The 20,344-nt window shown below is 39.0% G+C and overlaps 1 protein-coding gene across 12 annotated transcripts in view; it reads right to left on the minus strand.

The window, feature by feature from the left end:
• MCF2L (MCF.2 cell line derived transforming sequence like) overlaps positions 1–20,344 on the minus strand; it is a 146,832-nt gene that overhangs the window by 28,795 nt on the left and 97,693 nt on the right. For 10 of the 12 annotated variants that reach the window (XM_063149931.1, XM_063149928.1, XM_063149939.1 and 7 more), the window contains 3 exons: positions 11,000–11,090; positions 1,363–1,482; positions 420–536 (listed from right to left, as the gene is read on the minus strand). In XM_063149931.1, coding sequence (XP_063006001.1) covers positions 420–536; positions 1,363–1,482; positions 11,000–11,090 — 328 coding nt within the window. Of the gene's footprint in view, positions 1–419; positions 537–1,362; positions 1,483–10,999; positions 11,091–11,210; positions 11,824–13,238; positions 13,299–20,344 lie in introns of those variants that run through there. The other 2 variants (XM_063149937.1, XM_063149938.1) reach the window with 2 other exon arrangements.

A 20,344-nucleotide genomic window follows, 5' to 3' on the forward strand; every position in this document is an offset into this window, starting at 1 on the left:
ACAAACCCAAACAGATGAATTACAAGACTGAAAAATGGCCAAAGTAGAATTTTGCAAGCAACAGATACCGTCACCATTAATTCCTTAATTGCATGTTTTTCTTAGGCTTGTATCAGGTGTATCTTCTTCATATTTTTATAATCTGGAGTTATTTTACAATTTGAGCTTTTTCTGTCGTGTAGCAAAACCAATAAACCTCAACACAATAACACACTGTAGTTCCTTCGCTCCAAGTGTTCAGAAAACCCCTCCCAAGTTATTACTCATATTATTTCTCTAAGATGACTAAGTACCATTGGGAACATCTTCTCACACTGAGCAAGTCAACTTGCATCACTTGGAATCTGTTTTATAAATGACAGGGTATAAAACAGAAGGGTTCATTAAGCTGAAAAGTTATAACAAAACCTAAGACTTACAGTGCGACGGGACAGCCATCTGTTGTGGCAGTAATCCAGGGTGCCACCAAGATCTTCTGTTAATTGTGTCTTATCAATGTAACTCTGCAGTTCTGACACTGAGCCCAGCATTATGATCTGCAGCAGGACAGAAAAAAAGTGAACGTGATCAGTGGTGACAAGTCCCTTGTTAATGATTCTGAGCCCCATCCTTCAGACACCAACAGAGAAGATGCATTTTTTAATATAAAAGTGAGAGATGGAACTGATTCCTGTGGGTATAGAAACACAAATTTAGCAGTTCTTTCAGGTGAAGATGAGGTAAATGTAAATGACTGATGATGGGCACGGGCACCAGGCATATTAAAAAAAAAAAGCTCACAAATTATATAGCATAACACTGCCAGATTTTTTTTATCTTGTTAAACCATATTTGGCTATTTTCTAAAAGCAACATTCATTTCTTGTTCATTTTCCTTGTTATCCTGGGTCTGCAGGACAGAACAATACTGCCTACATGGATTTCTCATGTAAGGACCGGTTCCCCAGGATAAATGAAAGATGGGAGAAATTTTCTTAAAGACCATCTTTCCCCCTTGCAATTTACATCTGGTAAGTACAGTAACATTTATATCATCAGCTCATATAGTTTCAAATTTTATTTTAAAATATAAATGCTGTACACTTGCAAATAAAAATACAATCTCTGGATTTACTGGCAAGATAACAACAGGCATCCATTGTACATTTGTTCAAGTGACAGAAACCATAGTGTTTGTCCATGGGAAATGCATCTGCTTCAAAATTCACATACTCTCTCAAGAAAAAGCCATCATGAATTAGCTAAAATTGCTAGAATTGCCTCTAATCATGGCTTTTTGTTGGGGCTTCTTTGATCCTCCTTGGCCACCTTAAGTACTTTTACAGATTCCTGGTAGTAAAGTGAAAACAAAGGATTACTTACAGGTACTTTCATTTTAAGCTCATCTTTGTTGAATCTGAAAGCAATGTCCGAGAGAGCTCGATGAAAAAATCCTGTTGGGCGCAGAACGAGGACTAATTGCAGGTTTCCTGGGAAAGATGCCTGCAAAGCAAGTTGAGCCTGTTATTTTCTGTGTCTCAGCTCCAGAAAATATTTTTGAACAAGGAGAAGCCCCTGATAAACCACAAACTTACTGTATCAAAGGCCTCCCATAATGGGGTGACCAATCATATTGTTGCATGGCTAGTACAAAGAACTTCATTCAAAAGACATTTACTTGTCTTTGGGAACAGGGATCTATTCTCTTGGAATCAATTTTTTTTTTCAGAGCTGGCTTGTACTGCTCTTCAGCTAAGATTACAACCTCCTACCCAAGGAGGCTAAGAACAAACAGCAGTGGCTCAGTATTTTTTTAACAGCAAGACTTTCATGGTTACTTCATCTTCACTTTAATAAAAGGTGCCAAAGAAACCTCCATCATTCTGTGAAAACCTAACAACAAATTTCTAATTCATGCATATACTACCTTGCCAGTTGCCTACACAAGTTTTTGCCACAGAGGATTAATTTCTCAGGCAGCAACTTAAAAAAAAGCTTTAATTTGGTTGACAAAAATAAAAATCAAGCATAAAAAAATCTCAGTTCTCTTTTTCCTCATCAACTTCCAAGTAGCAAGCTGATGGATCTTTCTCAGTTCTACAACAGGTAGAGGGAAAACAGAAGATAGAAGAAATTTTAAAAAATATAGCATTAAATTATTGAAAATCAACCTCTGCTGTGGCAGAGATTTGCATATTTGGCATTAAGCCACTCTTGGAAACATTCTCCTCTATTCAGTATTTCCACTGTAGGGAGGCAGTGAAATTCACTAAAGAAATTATCATTATAATGATTAAGTATGCAATTTTCTTCATTATACTTTTGGAAGTTATTTCACTTTTCTAGCAAACTGGTTTACCAGAGGGAAGACAAAAAAGCCAACCAAAAAAGCCCCAGTGACTGAAGGAGCTGTTATGCTATGCTCTGTTCCAAGCCTACTGGAACTGTTAGTATCTGGAAGGTTAAAGAGTGATTTAATAACAATTTTGAGGTTTCCAAGAGTTCCAGGTACTTAGCATTAGAAATTATGAATTTTTAAAGGGAAAAGTAGTTTAACACTTTTCTGGAAAGCTTCAAGATCCATTGCGGTTCCCCAGATATTCAGTACACAACCAAGATTTCATTCGTCTAAGGAACCTTAAAGACTTGGACTTCTCGATCTGCCTCCATTTCAGTGATGTCGACATTTTCTAGAAAGTACAGTGGTGCAGTTCCAAAGGAGTCTGATGGCTGGGAACAGAAACCAGGTAATTCTGAGTGCCTCAGCCTTGCACTCTAAAATTCACTAAAAAAAGTGCAGCCTGTGAAGTTACTAACCCATAGTTATCAGAGGAAAAACTTTTCATAGAAAATTTCTGACTGTATTCAGAAGAAAAATAAAAGATTATACTTTTCTTACTATTTTTCTGAATTACCATACAAAGCAAACCCACAAATTTATTTCAGAGCATTAAAAGAACAGACAAAAAAATCTTTAATTAAATCTCCTGGATAAGCCTTTTAGAATGACAGCTGTATTTACTTCTCTCATTCAACAGACATGTAAATCTATTTTGTGCCTATAACAGAATTGTTCAGTCCAACTGAGCAGTTATTTTTACCTTTAACTTCCAAAATGTGAAGTTTATTCAGTGGTAATGCAAATATTTCAGAATTAAAATGATAGAAGAGATATTTTTTAGGTAACATATTTTGAAAAATAAGGTGCCTCCTTGTGAGACATCCACCCCACCATGATGTCCTGACCCACTGTCCATGGCAGCCAATATCTGCAACCCCTTTAGCCTTACTTGGAGCACTGGGAAATGCCCTGGACAGGGGGCTAGATAATATCATTGAGGCTCCCTTTCCTCACAAAAGATGGTCCTTCAGGGTCCCTCCCAACCCAATCTGTGATTTTATGACATTTAGGCTATTACTGAAGCAGACAGCAGTACCCAAATGCAATCTAATAGTAAATTTTTCTGGACTGTCTACTAGGTCCTATGAAACAGAGTTTAATTGCATGATGAAATTTAGGTTGGTGTTCAATTCAATGGAAACAGAGAATATGCACTGCAATCATTTTCTATCTCAATGTGTCAACCCAAAATGATGGTGTTGAGGTCAATACAGTCTTGGTATCACTTGCATTCCTATTCAAAACCTGCCAGAAATTTCCCTTCTCTCTGAACAAAAGCTCAAATTCTAGATTACTTTGACTTTGTCTACAGTATAAACTGGTCTCCACTAGTGTGTCTCCATTTGGTTCTAGTTTTTTCTTTAAAAAAACTCCATGTCTTAAAAAGTGATGCCTCCTTCCCTTGTTGTGGCTAGAAGTAAAATCTCCAAATTAATTTTTGTGAAACAAGAAAGGGAAGTTGTGCTACAGTAAACAATGTCGGACTTGTGCCAGCTATTACAGTTTATCAAAGGTTGTATCTGCACTGCCAAAATACTACTACTTTTCCTAACACGTTTTTGCTAAAGCCCTGGTGACTTGCAGAGACAATGCTATGATGTAAGAGATACTCCATGGATGCCTGTGAACTTCATTGACCAGTCAACTTCACCCTGAACACTGGAACAAAACAAAAATCCTCTGTTCAAGCCCAGCAGCATATTTGTTTGAAGCCATTGTATGCTAACCAGACAACAAACAATGACTTCTCAATAATGCTTTGCTAAATGTTAAGCACCAAAAATATTCTTGTTATGTTTAGCAGTGCTATCAAATAAAGTGCCTTCAAGGACTGTTTCACTGAAGTCAATGAACCTTACTCAGATTTATTGAAGGATTTGTGTGTTCAAAAACTGGGTTTGTTTTTTCCCCCAACTGTCTTTTTTTACTAGATTAATTAATATTAACAGTACCCCCAACATCTTGTCTCAAATACTGAATTCATCTGATTTAATGCCAATGCAAAAGAGACTAGGAGTCATGTTTTTCATATTCTCTGCAAAAATTAGGAGAGCCCAGCCCATATATTCATTCATCTCATTTACACTTATTTGATATTTCATGACAGTTGTGGGATTAGTTTTCTATCTGTTCATCTCCTTCACTTTCTCATCCAGTCAGGTCAGTGCCAATTCCAAAGAGAAAAAGATGTAGATGTGCACATTGTTATCAGCTTTAAATTAAATCTGGCCAAACCAGGAATGTGTATACAGCACAGCCCCAGGATCAAAGTGTTCCAATACACTGAGATCTTTGTTGCTCTACAAGTATCCTGAACCTAGAATGAGGGGAAGAACCTTTTCTGGCTGGACAAAATGGAAACAATCTTAAGTTCTCCAGATAACCTGTTAATAATTTCTCAGGAGCAGGTTAACCTGAGGCATCTGCTTCTCAGGGATGGGGAGCATTTCACTGCATGCTCCAGGTTTCTGTAAAGGGGAAATGTAGAGGCTGAACCCAGCTGAGTTCTGGGCAAAATGCAAAATCAAATTACCATAGAATCACAGAATGGATTGGAAAGGATCTTAAAGATCACTTATTTCTAACACCCCCACCAGGACAAGAACATCTTTCACTAGAGCTGGTTCTCAGGTCCTCACCCAACCTTGCCTTGAACACTTCCAGGGCTGAGGCATCCACAACTTCCTGGACAACCTGCTCCAGTGCCCCACTACCCTTACAGTAAAAAATTGCTTCCTAACATGTAATGTCTCTCCTCATTCAGTTTAAAACAACTCCCCATTGTCCTATCACTATCTGCCTGTGTAAAGTCACTCTCCCTCTATTTTATAAGTCCCCTTTAAATACCAAAAGGCTGCAGTGAGGTCTGGCCCAGAGCCTTCTCTTCGGAACAACCTCAGTTCTCTCAGCCTGTTCTCATAGGATGCTCCAAGACTTCTGATCACCTTTGTGGCCTCCTCTGGACCATGTGTTAGTTGCATATAATCCTAACTATCATTTTTCTGCACAGTTATTAAATTACTGGCAGAGAGGCTAGGTGTACCACCAGTACTGACCCTGAAGTTAAGCCAGCTTGCAGAAATATTGTGTATAATATGTGAGCCATCAAAGAGCTAATGATTGACTCGGTTTTAGTAATTTTGTCTTAAAATATTTGGAAAAAAACTAATTTTTTTTTAATGAACAGCTTCAAAATACCCACATTACCAAAATCTGTGGTGCTGTTTTCCTTTCTGCACTTACTTAGTATGCCATAAGCCACAGAGCACTTCTTTCCAAAATACTTCTGTATATAAAGGGCTTAGTAACTACTTGCTTACCTATTTAAGACTGTTTATTCCTGGCTAGAATGAACACATAATTCTTGTCACAAAATAATCTTGACTTAAATCAGTTCATAAAAAAAGCAGCTTGAAATCTAGTTTTAAAAACATAGGACTGTTTTGCATTAGATCTATATATAATGCTTGTGACATGATCCTGCTTTCTGAGTTTAAGTGACTCACTTCTGTTTTCACATATTCAACAAATACATAAAATAAATAAAAATGGCTAAGTACACAAGGATAACTGCAAAAGTGCCTGCATTTGAAGTAGTCTCAAAACATCCAAGGCAACCAGACAAAACCATACTGATCTAAAAATAAACGTACTCATTTATCATTTACTGTACTCATTCATAACAATAGCCACAAAATTAATACAAATATTGTTCCAGCTTCATCATACTGCCAAGTTCTAGTCTTAAATCCAAGCAAAATGAGAAACATGACTGGGGTTGAAAGAAGAGCAGTGTTTTCAAACTTAAGCCATACAAAGTGTGAAGTGTCACTACTTTTCAGGACATGATGCAAAGAGCTAACTAGAAACTGGGCTAAAGGGAAATACCTATCCCATATAAATATAAAACAGTGCCTTTCATGGGGCACCACTTAAAAAATATATATTTTCTATATTGAGAACTCACTAAGAAAATCAACATGTCTACAAACAAGGTCAAAGAATTCAAAGCTGAATTACTGCAATTCATCATTTCTCACCTTGGATATCAAACCAGTAAGATTCCAGATGGCACAAAAATGGGACTGCCTGACTCCTGCAAGGTTTAGGCTGGTATTACAAAATCAAAGAATCAATTAGATTGGAAAAGACCCCCACAATCATCAAGTCCAACCTAAGCATTCTGGTGTGCTGTGTCCATTGGCTTCAGGTTTCTTCCTGCCAGCCAGCAGTCTTGGCCCTGATCTTCAAACAAATTAATGGACTAAGCCACTGTTACACTGAAGACTGCATTTTGATTTATGAACAGCTAAGAAAAGCAGTGCTGTGGACAAGGCAGTCCAAAACAGAAGACATGAAATCTGTACTCGGTGCATCCTTAATTACGGGTGGCAAATCACAAAGCAGACTTCTTTTCCAGGAGGCAGAATAAAACCCATCTCTTGTCACATTTAGAAAGGACTGCAAAGTTTTGTAAATGGATAAAAATTCCTCACCAACAAAACAACCAACCTCCATCCTAACGCTTACTCAAGAGCGGTGGCCCACAGGTACGTTATTCCCTACACACCAAGAAGTTTATTTTCCTGGATTTCAGTATGAGGATGATGAATGTCTATGGTAAAACTTTTAATGATGTTGAGTGCAGTTTTTTGTTTGTCTAAAAGAGTGAGTTCACACTGCAACCTTTCCCTCTAGATGGAGGAAGACAATGATGACAGGACAATAGACTAATACAATGTAATGACATCGACTACTTTTTTAAAAGAAAATACACTGGAACTGTGAAGAGAGCAGTGTGAAACCCTAGAATGCATTGATCAGTAAAAAGCCTTGCTCCTACAACTGTGGATTGAATATTGCTAGTTTGGGTATGATAACATTAGGAGAGAAAAAAAAAGGATAAAAAAGGAGTCATTTTTGACTGCATGGAAAGGACAAGGGGATCAATTTGTCTGGCATTTGTCATTCCCCCAGCTTCAGCAGGGACAATACAGAGCTGCTTTACCAACCACCATGACTGCTCCTCCTTGCACACTTATCCATGAGACGATGTAATTGCCCAGCCCCAAGAGCTAAAAGGTTCAGTAACATCTTGAATCACTCTTCATACTCTGAGTACTGTGTTTTACTGAAAACAGGACATTCTAATACAAATTTAGAAGAATCGTCACAGGTGACAGGGCAACAAGCTGAAAAAATTTTGTATCCTCAAACAATAATGTATTACAAGTGAACAATTTGCAACTACTAAGTTCAGTATTTTTCTTGTAAGAACTTTCAAATTCTACTTTACTATCAAGTCTTCACCCTCAGCATTAAACTTGGCTCTTGGAATCTCTACCAGAATTTCACATCTCAACCTGACTATCCAGTAGATCACATTCTTCCTAGGCTTATAAGTTCACTTCAGCTAAATCAGGTGAGAAATAATAATGTTGTTTGAAGTGTCTCTTAAGCCACAGAGACTGCATTATTGTGCTTGCTCACAACAACATCCTGGGCTGCCTGCCCATTGCAATTTCATCAAGTAGAATAAAACAGTAGCAAGGTCTGCATGCCTGGGCATGTTATTGCCACAATCTCTGTCACATGGAAAAGAAAAGCCATATTTCAGCCCAGGCCCCTGGCTTTGCTCTCAGTCCCCCTGCACTGCATGTGCTGCAGCAGCAGTCACCCTGGGCGAGCAGTTCAGCCACTGGCCTTCTACCACGTCTGCAAAAATAGGTGAACCTCACCTCCAGAGTCTTGACTACAAAACCTTTCAGTATCAGCATGAAATACAGAATCAGCTCATCGTTGCTCATTTTCTGCCCCAGGAAAAATAAAGTACCCCTAACAACAAAGAAGGAAAAATGAAGCTTAGAAATTTTTAATAATACATTTTCCACAATTTCAGCCTGAAACAAAACATTTTGTTAGTTTTGTTTCAAAACATCCTTCAATACCCACTAGTACAAACCAAATGTGTATGAAGAGTTTGAAAATAACAAGAAATAATAATAACAAATCCATGCCAGTATGAATTTCTGTTTAACAGCTGCTCAGTGCTTACAAATACATGTCCTACAGTGGCCAGGGTATTAGTGATGGGCAGATGCTCCAGCCAGGATATTCCTGTCAGGCAGTGCTCCAGTCACAGCACCCTATGCTGGCATTTCTGGTTTCACAAATCAAAAGGGTCAACTCCCCCAGGATGATTATAGAAAAAATAGGTAAGTTGGCAGAAAAGACAAAATAAACCGACAGCCAAAATTCTCATCTCAAATAACATGACACTCCTGTCTCTACAGACAGCAATAGGCTTCAGCAATAAAAAAAATAAAATAAAAAAAAAGGAAATGGCTTCAAATTGAAAGGAGGTGGGTTTATATGGGACAGTAGGAAGAAATTATTTACTGTGGGCATGGCAAGGCTCTAGAATAGGTTACTCAGAGAAGCTGGGAATTTCCTGTGCCTGGAAGTGTTCAAGGCCAGGCTTGGATGGGGCTTTGAGCCACCTTATCTAGGGAAAGGTGTCCCTGCCTATGGCAGGAGTGTTGGAACTAGAAAATCTTTAAGGTCTCTTCCATCCAAACCATTCTGTGATTCTGTGACTGAAACTACCAGAGCTATCAGGCTTTCAGACATCGAGTACAGTCTGGATAGCCCAAATACCACTCAGATGCTTCAAAACCACCAAAAGACAACTGTGACTGTAAGAAAAACCAAGCAAGTGGAAGTCTTCAGTTACCCTTGAGCCGTTCAAAAGAAATCTTTGTCTATCAATAGGACCTCACTAATTTGGCACAATTACATATCCTGTATATTTGGCTTTGTTTTTTTGTTAAACAACAGGCAGCTGAAATGCAAATTAGATTTCATTTATATCAAATACTATAGCAAAGATATGATGGTCAAGAGCAAACAATTCTTCACTACATCTTCTTTTGGAATAGGAACACAAAATGTTCAAGTGTTAGGGCTGATGTGACTTACTGAAGTCCAACAGGAGGACTGCTATAAATATATATACATGGGTACAATTGAAAGCCAACACTGTTGTTGCTGTTCAACAGAGAAGCAAATATAAAAAATCCTGCCCTTAACAGATTAGACTGCAGCTAAGAAGCACGATTCTTCTTTCAGAAAAACCTCACAGAAGAATGAGAAAAGCTGAAGAAAACAAAATAACCCATCAGCAGCAGTACTGCAACTGGGCAGTGCTCCTGCACTTAACACCCTAAATCCCTCAGGCACCAGCACCATCTCAGCAGTGACAGATCCCTCAGAAGGGGGAATAGTTGCTCAGTTCTGTTCACTATGCTTCAAAGCAAAGTAACACACTGGAGGAATGTTACCATAAATTTCATCATCACGGCTATAAGCAATTTGTCTGTAGTTGCTCCCTAACCCCCACAACCCCAATTATGCAAATAAAAGGACCATAATCTGTGCAACACTTATCTGTCCTTGAACAGAAACTACAGCACTGACTTTTGAGAGATGCCAAACCTCCAGCTAGAGGCCTTTTTCTTCAATCATCCTAAATTATGCTGCTCTCAGTTTTTACTACTGTGATCTACTCAATGCTGCATCTCAAAATTTCAAATTGAGCTGCTAAAGCAAATTTTGCTGATACTTTAATGCATTTTCAACATTTTAACATTTCTACAATGATTATTGTGTAAAGAGTTGTATCGTGGGAATATTATATCATTATATATTCATTCATAAAACATCATATAGTGGGAACAATATACTACCTTTAAAGATGTATTATTTTAAAGTAATGTACTACCTTTAACTTAGAATAAACAAAAGTTTCTTTGGCCATAATCAGGCTACATTAAAATGACATTTACTGTTTTGATTTGACATTTATCTTACAGAGTCAAAATTTTTCAGCCATTAAAAATTAAAAGATACTTACAGCTTTGTTTTTCAGCCCTTACAGGAAAGACTATTGACTAACAATTAAAGCAAGGATAACAAGGAAAAGAAAAAGGCAACCAATGAACCAAAAACTTAAAAAACCAAGTAAACCAGCAGTAGAATAAGCACATGATAAACATGAATCTGTCCTTCTCTACTTCTGAAAAAAAGGAAAAAATAGCCTATAATAAGCTTCTTTTTCATATTACTTGAAAGGGAGACTGGGAAAATTAAGAGCATACACTGTTGATTGATCATAGAAGGCACATAAGATTTTCTTGCTTACATATAATCCTTGTTTTAAATCAAACATCACAAGAACAGTGTTTCCATGTGACCTCCTTTCACAAGTGGTAAACTCAACCAGGACCCTCACCCTCATTTCTTCACTTGAATAGTGAAAACTCTGTGGGACCCATGGGGTGTCCATGCAAACATCAGCTCCCACCTGGGACAGCGGCATGCTCACACATTCACTCTCTCCAAGTGCACACTTAGGAAGATGTCCTGAGCTGCAGACTGCATTAAAACACATCATAGACACATGATGCTCTGTCTGGGATACAAAAGACCTACTGGATACCTTCTGTATCATCTATTAGCTGACATATTGTTGAAGAGAAAAAAAATTATGTTTTTCCACTTGTAAGAGGAAGATTCAACACAGAAAAATCTTTCTAAGGAGTAATTGAAGAGAGTACTCACTGCTATCCGCAGTATGGAAGCTTTCACAGAAGTCCATTTGTCCTGTCTGCGATCTATGACAAGAATAAATCCAATTCCAGCATCTCGTAAACTGAGTTTGGAGAAGGAAAGAAGAAAATAGGAAAGTTTAGTTAAAAATACAAATGTAACTCCTGGTGCCCTCACACAGAAAAGCAGTCAATAAACAGTGAAAAAAAAAAAGTAGCTTGACCTTTTTGTGCAGAATTTTCTTCATATAAATATCTTAACTAAAGATACATCATACACCATTGCAAAGATGCAGCAGTCCCACAGCGTTTTGCAGAGTCTCAAAATGCATTCAAATAATGAATTCCTCTTTTTCACAAAAGATAGTATTTACATTTATTGCACAGGGATTATTTCAGAAGAAAATGAGACTGATTCTCCACTGTTTGGTGCTGATATAATCCCTTTCTCATGATGTTGTCAGCATAATTTCAGGATCAAAATAAAGTTGTTTTCCTTTTGCATCTGCTTTTTAACCTTCTGTTTGAATTGCCTTCCTCCTCACTGATACTTAAAACTCCTGAAAACCACAGATCCTTCTGATCATTCCATGATACTGCTCCATGCATCTGAAATCCTCATATGCCTCCAGGCTGTAAACTTCTTCCTAGGTGCATCTTCACATTCACTGAAACAAAAAAACCTTAGGGCATTTAAGCTCTTCAAGCCACAGATGAGAACAACAAGCTCAGAGGCACTCCTCTGGAATGGAAACATCTGTGAGAGAGATTCTGCTCCAGTCCTGCCGTGCGGGTGGGTGACCTTTCTCTTTTGCCTGTGCTCAGCTGCATGTGCTACCGAGCCCTGACCAAGGGATGTGCTCCTGTTTTGTAATTCCCCATCTAAGCCAATTGTGCAATGCCAGCAGCAGCCCTTGCCAGCCAATCGCAAACAAAATGGAAACAGCAGGCAAATGCAAGGCAGACAGGCTCAGATTAATTGTTTTCTCATACATTTGCTCCCTTTTCAGTATATGTGCCGTATTTTTACATCTGATGATTCATTGCAAGGCCTGCTGTGGCACTATTACATTAGAAATACTGTGCATCAATTTGTTATGGTAATATCTGAAAGGAAAAAATAAAAATCAACACAACAGAATGTCAGGATTCTTTATTCAAGATTGCTGAATCATGGAAACACCAGCTTTTCTTGATAAGGTTATGTCAGTAGCATAATGATAAGAGGATGTTTAGGAGGGTGAAGAACACAGGTACCCAGATGTGTCATCTTAAGCTACTCTTCAAAATTACAGATTTAAACAGGACTCACAGTTTATTCCCTCTCTTTTATAAAATGCAGCATCTCTCAAATTTACAGACACACTCTTCAGTGGGAAACATGAATAATCATTAGAAATGCAAAGGAGCCCTTGCTTTCTTTCAGAAGAAGCTAAGCAGTCCTCTCAGCACAGCAGAATGTTAGAAGTGATCCTCACTGCCCACATTCAGTGCATGTTACTTAACTCTTGCCTCTGGGTTAGGACAACACTGATAAACAACATCTGAGCACTTGCCTTGTAAGCCTGACAACCCTTGCAGACAAACAGGGCTTTATATTAGCAATATGCTTCCCACTACAGTAAATTTCCATGATTTACCAAAGCTTCCTCTCTTATTTTTCTTTATTTAAAGGGCAAGAGGAGGAGAGAGATTCAGACTGATTTTAGCCTCTTCCTGTTCCCCGTTTAAAGCTCTCACAATTTTAACCTTTAGTGACTGAGCAAAATAAAATTATAATAGCAACCATGTGCCACAATAATCAGATGGCAAAACAAACTCCTAGGGTACACAGCCTTAATGTGGATCAATGGAGTGAAAAAAGTGCTACAGCTGTCCCCACAGGAGTCAGTGTGGATTTTGGAGTGTATTAAGACTCATAGTCTATTTTCCCCCACTCAGTAGAAGGTCCCAGGAGCCCTGAAATCCCTCCATACTTCCTCAGAGGAAGCATAATCTCAGAGTACCTAAATGCAACATCTGTATAATATTACAAGAAAATACTGATATTTCAGTGCAATATGAATAAAATTAAACCCTCTGAAAGAGCATCAATAGGATTTTTCTCTAAGAACACATGAAAATACAGGCTCAGCTGGGATCCCAAAAATTATCTACATGGCAGCTCCACACAGTTAAGCACCTGCCTGAACACCTGGCAATAAGCAGAGCTTAACATCAATATCCTAGAAAAATAAAAAGACAAGGCTTACTTAAGTGGAAGAATTAACAAAGAAAAGCACATCTCTAAGACAGCCCAAAAGACGTCTTCAGCCAACCTTCTTTTTCCACCGGATCAAACAGAAGGATCAAATAAGTTGTGTGCTTGCATGAATCAGCAAGCTCAGACATAAAAAGCCAGGATTCCCCACTGCTGCCCAGAAGAGACCTGATGGCAAAGTCTTGAGCATCTGCCTTCAAACTGTTAACACTCCATTAATATAGACCGGTGAGAAAAAAAAACTACATGCCCTGTTCCAAATCAATCAGGGTGGGAAAAGTATTTGTTATCTCGACAACAGTGCCTTGTTGCAAAGGCCTGGCTCTGGAGTCTGGGATCCAGCTCCAGCAAGTCACAGGCAGGAAGCAACAAACCAAACTAAGACATTGTGTACAACAAAGCTGAGAACATTGCAAAGAGAACAAAGTCATGCATTCAAGAAAAGTAAATATTGAAAACAGGTCTGTTTGCCAATGTACCCTTGCTCTACTGACCTCTCCTTGCTGCCAGACACGCACCTGCACATGGGGATGCAGGACACCTTGCAATACCCTCCTCCTTTCTAGGGCATAGGGAATGGTGCTTTGGAAACAAGCACATCCTCAATTTTCCTTTGGCTCCTGATTTAACTGTGAGTGCCAGCTGTCCCTCCATCCCTCAGCCATATTTATTATGTTTTATCCTGATAATGATTTTCCCCTACCCCACCATGTGCTTGAGAGGAATGCATTTTTTTTTGTGCTCAGTGTCTCAGCAGAAGCGTGCTCTGATGGGCACAGCTCATCAAGCTTTTTTCCCTGCCTTGATCCAGCTGCCCTGTACTCATCAGCGTAGCTCACATCTTCTCATGCCTCTGCATCACTCCCCAGAAAACTTGTCTCCACCACATTTGTCTCTCCCATTCATCACTCCTTATCCCAAGAGCAATGCAAAAAGTCTTTTTATTTTCTTTTTAATTTTAGACTTTCAGGATGAATGACAGCAGTTCTTGCCTCTTCCTGAATACCACAGCCCCTTCATCCTGCACCTCTATGCTATGTCCCACTCCATCTCCCAGTGTCTTCCCTTGGGTGGACACTTCCCTCGGCTGTGCTCCTGCCTGTGGAGTCCAGCAGCTTGTCTGCACTGCCTGCTGCTCAAGAGGTGGCACCCACACCCCATGCCACAGCCTTCCTGGAAGCAAACCTGGCCCTTGAGCAGCTCATCCTGTAACCACAGAGAAGTTCCTGCTCAGCTCCAGGATGAAGCAGGACACTTTTGGCAATGGGCTTGAGTTACTTAGCATCTGTGGCCTGGGGTTTAGGCAGATTTTTCTCAAGGTACTTTCTTGACACAAAAGCCATCATTCTTCTGAGTGTCTAGTCTGAGTCCTTGAACAAAGGAAGTAGACACTTGAGCTTCTCAAACAATTGTCTCAATGTTTGAAGAGCATGGTGGATTTGGTCCCTGGCATCTTAGGAACCACACAGCTATTTTGGCTGAACTTAACTCCATAAAATCAGGCGGCACCTCAAAAATGGAAAGAAAATTTGGCATAGTTGTAAATGACTAGAAAAAACCCTTTACAGTGAGAAATATTAGAAAACCTTAGCAGAAGCACCTGTCTATTCAGGCTTCTTAACATTTCCCATATGACCTTTTTTGTCTTTAATGTATTAACTTGTATCCGGTGTACTTTCTGAAACATAATTTATATAAAATTCTTCCTTCCTTTGTTTCTCTCCTAATACATGCACAAAAAAAACCCCCAGACCAAAACAAAAACCCAAAACATCATGGGATACTCACTGTTCTTCTGTTTATTCACCAGAACAAAGAACAGAACATTTTTAGACAGGCAGGGAACCATCCCTGTTTCTGCAGGAAATGTGCCCAGCAAACTCACAAAGGCCAGGTTAGAAAGGTAGAAAGTGGAGGAAGAGAAGCAGGGCCACAGAGGACTGGAGAAAATGCAGCAGAGGATGGACTTTCTGCTCAGGTCCCTCCCCCTGTCTTGGGGAGCCAGTGTACAACCATTAGGAGGAGGGGACAGTGAGGTTGAAATACCTGCCCAACAAGCAGCCAGTTTCCCATGCAGAGCAGGAACTGAATTTTCCACTTAGTGACTCCTCAGTTTACATTATGGGGACATCTCCTCTTTGTCTTGTTTGCAAGACTTATTAGCTCATGCACTTGGGGGAAAGGGTGGGAAAGCTTATAGTACATAGGACTGTGGAAAGAAACTTCCCTTGGGGTATGTGGAAGAAATGACATAAACATCCTCTGAAAGATCCTTGCATTTCTCCAAGGTATGGGTGGTGACAACTGCTACACCAATAATTTCCTATTGCTTCTACACTGCTGTATGAAAGCAGTTAGTATACATTTGTCTCTGCTACAAATGAAACAAAGCAAATATTTGGGCTCATCCCAGAGACCTGAAAGTACCAAACCTCTGCATGTTTGAAATTCTGTACAGCATTTTAGGTTACATAAGTCCACTTATTTAAAACTGAAATTCAGTCTTAGAGCTTTATTATTAAACAGTTGGCCTGCATGACAGTCAGGACTGTTCCCTACCTCAACTACCTCAGCATACAAATGGTCTAGAAATTCTTGCTCTCAAGGGCTGAACAGCTATTTCCATACTAGGGCTTGAACAATATTTCACAAAGAATTACTGCGCTGAACAGAGCACCAAGGCAATGTCTGCAGTCATCTGTATCATAAGCAGAACCCTGGTACCACCCTATTCTAAAGCTTCCTCACCCTCAGCACAGTGACATGCACACACTGCCTCAAAAGATGCGAGGCCTGGGGCACCTCACAAATCCCAATCTTTTTTGGCAAACAACTGTAACCCTATGTAAGAAGGACTTGGAATTGGCTCACCCACTCATCATCGGTCACTTAGCTTAGGAACAGCCCATTGGAAATCAGACACTTAATGAGCAAGGTTGCTGCTTCCCAAGAGAAACTTTGCATTCTACATTTGCAGAGACAAGACACTTCAAACTGACTGAACCTAAGCCACCTCAAAGACTACTTCTCCATCTCTCCTGTTGCTGCTAGGAATGATTTCTTGGGGGGTGGAGGGGAGACAAGAATTCTTTCTTTATCATCAGTGTTTCACACACTAAAAAAATGAAATCACAAATGCCCCAGCAAATAATGGAAGCAGAGAAGAGCCACCTCCTTAATGGCCTTCATAAACTCTAGGAGACAGTCAAATAATATAGTGAAGAATGTGATATCAATGGCATTAATAAATCAAGATAAAAATCTCCAGTACGGCAACTAGGAAAGAAAAAAAAAAAAACAAAACAGCTTATCCCTGTGGTGACATTTCACTGCACCAGTTTTATGCTGGTTTGCCAGCAAGGAAAAGGGCAGTAACAATTCACCTGGCATAGCCTTGCTGCACATCTCCTCTGCTCCTGCCCCTTGCGTAGGGTAGGGTAACCCACACTACTTCCATTTGATCATTAGCTATGTCCTAGAGGATGCAGTGTCTCCTAGAGCAGAAGAATTTAATGGGTTATAAACTTGACACCAAAAAAAAAAAAAAAAAAAAAAAAAAAAAAAAAAAAAAATTAAAAAAAAAATCAGCTGTAACATTGTATAAAATGTAGCACCCAGCCACTAAACTGTAATTAGGTCTAGAACAGTAGAACAGTTTCATTTTCTTACAATTCTTGATTGCTCATTATTGTAAAGCTTGCTTTGTTTCAGAACTGGCCAATTCATCCACTTCATTCCAAAAAATCCACATGTTGGGTACTTTAAAAAAGGCACAAAAAATATCGTATTTGGCATGTACCCATAATTTTACAATGTTTAATATAATAATTTTAAAATTACTTGTACTCATTTGGCCTTTAAATACTTTCATCTTATGACAGCTTCTTTCTCATAGTCCAAAGTAAAACTAAACTTAGGGACTTTACATTTTAAACCAACATCTCTAAGGAAAAGAAAGCAGACTTGTGCTTCCTCAAGTAAATGATGAAAATAGGTTGATATACATCATATTCCTCAAAGTTCCATTTTGAAAGCCTCAGACATTGTCTCAAGGCCTTCATAGCCCAAAGTACCCAGCCTCACTGCAGAAGGTTCCTGATTAAAACAATTTAGAGATAGCAGGAACTGGAAAAGATCTGTAAACCAGCCATATGAGCTCTTACATTGAATTTCCTAGTTTCAATTGCAAAGCAAGCCTGTAGGTTTCAACACTGTATCTAAACTGAATGCTGCTTTGTAAGGCTGCTGCTATTCCAGATCTTAATGAGTATTCGAAAAAACTGCATTTACATCAGTATTTAAAAGCATTTAACTGAAGACGAGCCTGGCAAATAAAAGATGTTATAATCCTTTAGAATGTGTTACAAATGTAACATTTCATAACATTACATAATGTTACAAATTATATTCTGAACTTGCAATTTATCATTTTTGATATTAATAAATTATAAAATATGTCATCACAAAGTAATTACACCCCTGAAACAAGTTGGAAGCGTTCTGAACTGTAAAACCTTCCCAGTAACCACACTTGCTCTAAATTAGCAAACTTTAGAATTATATTTTCTATTTTTTTTCAACAGAAAAGTTGAGACTTGCATTGTAATTGAGATATCAGCGGCAAAGAAACCATCTGCCAAGAAAATAAATAGACTGAAAATGTATTTCCAAAAGATGGCTGCATATCCAACTGCATGTTGCTGTCATGGCATTCAGTCCCTTAGACAGAAAACACAACTTTGGTTCCAAGTTCTGCCACAGATGTAGATGTATGACTAACTGAGGTCAAGTATACTGAACAAATCTGAGGACAAGGTTGTCCCTAAAAAAAGCAGCATTTATGAACACCCAGATGAAGCTCTTTCGCTACCTAGCAGACCTCCTGAGCCCCTAAAGCAAACTGGCATGACATTTTGGCTCCCACTCAGTGACAAAACTGACATCTTGTGGTGATACTCATTTGTGACATCTCAGTTCAGATTCCTACAAGAATCACTTTCAGCTGAGGTGTGTAACTAGTCCATAAGCAATCAGTTCTTATTCCAGCAATATTTATGAGAAAAACCAGAAATTACAGGTGTGCTCTATTTATGGTACATGGCACTGCATATGGGGCAAAAATAGGAATGCAATGATTAACAACTTCCTACATGAATTCTGTAATTTCAGACAGAATTAATATAGTTTTGTCTTCAGTTTTTGTAATCTCTATCTCTTCTGAAAATACTGAAGGAGTCAGCTAATGCAGAAGTGCTAGAAGGGCATGTCCATCTCCTCTGTCTCATTGAGAAATCATCCAAAGCAGACCCAAGCAAGTTCACCTCAAACTCTCTGAGGTGCAGAATTTAAAGTGCCTGGTGGTGTAGAAGTCTCTGCACTGCACCTGTCTCTCCATACCTTCATCTCTGGAGTCAGAGAAAAAGCTTGCCAGATCCTCCTTACTGTGTTTAACCAGTGAGCAACCTGTGCTGTGCTTCAACACAAAAGAAGGCTCTTGATGTAGAAAAATTTGTTCTGTTTCTTTACTGAGCCCTGTCATAGTCAGCTCAATGAACTGTAACTGCGGAAGGCAAAACTCACCCAGCTCAAACTAAGGCTGGCCACTGTTCATGAAGCAATACAGGAAAGAGAAGGAATTCCAGCTGAAGAAAATTTAAAATAAGACAGCCAGAAGTGTTGTTATACAAGTGCAGCCTCTACTGGTCTGTCCAAAATCACTGATTGCCAAGTTAAAATGATCTTATAATCTCTTGCCACTAACAGCTACATTTCACCCAACACAGCTGATGCTGTGACATTTCATAGCAGCAGCACAACCTGCAAGCAAGAAGGCACCATTTCTTATTGATGCTTATGCTTCAAAATTTGATTTTGAAAATAAAAACTCTCTCCACTCCCAAAACACAACATGCATACTATTCTACAATCTAATTAATTCCATTCTGAAATTCTGTGAATAGATATGTTTTTAAATGCACATTTAAAAACCCAAAGCATTTACACAGTCTCTTTATTCTGTTTTTTGATAGTTACTGCATTCCCTTCACAGAAGCAGATGAACCTGCACAGGAAATGAAGAAAATCTGAGCTTCTGTGTTGGAGCTGAACCTGTTAAAACTTCATCATTAGACAAGGTTCAGATAAGAAATTTGATGCATTTCTTTGCCTCAACTATGCACCTTTTTTTTCTTATTTCTCTGGATTCCAGCTAACTGTCCCTAAATCTTATCCAGGGTACCACTGTTGAAAACCTTCTCTCTTTCCTTTCCTATTATGCTTACTTTTGGTCTCAGCTGTTATTAGTTCATGCCCCAGGCATGGCTAAAAACACACTGTATTGCAATTTTCTCAGGACTGGGGACCATCAGATAACCAAAATTGCATTTTAGGATCTCTCAGCAAAGAAGAATTTCAATGAATGTTGGGTTGTGAGGTAGCATAAATAAAAACCATCATAGGCAAGTGATTAAAATTTGTTCATGAAGCAGAAGAGATGAGCAGAATCGTACAGCCAGGCAGAGTGAACCATGAAAATACATGCCTTTTGTCACTTTATAAACATAGGCAAGAATAATTACACATGATGTTATGTCAGTGACAGGAGATCTTAAAAGCCAGATAAACAGGAGAAAAAATAATGAGAGCAACTTCAAAGAGCTTTGTCTAAGGGGCTATTAACAATTCAAAACTTCACAATGATTGTAGATCATAGCCACAAGTGGTTATGTGCAGCCCTATGCTTGTTCTGAAAATTCCTCAGTCACCACAGGGCAGTGACAACAGCTCACTGCACTGCCAGCAGACCAAGAACTCTCAAGGAAGATGCGCCACTACCAGAGACATCCTGGCAACAAGGCAAATGTTAACTCACTGACCAACAGGAGAGCTGCCCCCAGCCTTGGTCCCAAAAGCAACCAGAAGTCTGCACAGAACCAGGTCTCTTGAAACTGTGAGATACAAATCCCAACATATTTACGTGGGGGAGTTCTGTCTCAAGCACTGCTTGCGTTCCTCGGCCAAATGGCCAGCACTGGTACACACCTATTTTAAAATATTTATGCCAATTTATATATCATGTAAGTCATACTTCTTTTATCT

This window comes from Melospiza melodia, chromosome 2, assembly GCF_035770615.1.
Source record: "Melospiza melodia melodia isolate bMelMel2 chromosome 2, bMelMel2.pri, whole genome shotgun sequence".
NCBI lineage: Eukaryota > Metazoa > Chordata > Aves > Passeriformes > Passerellidae > Melospiza > Melospiza melodia.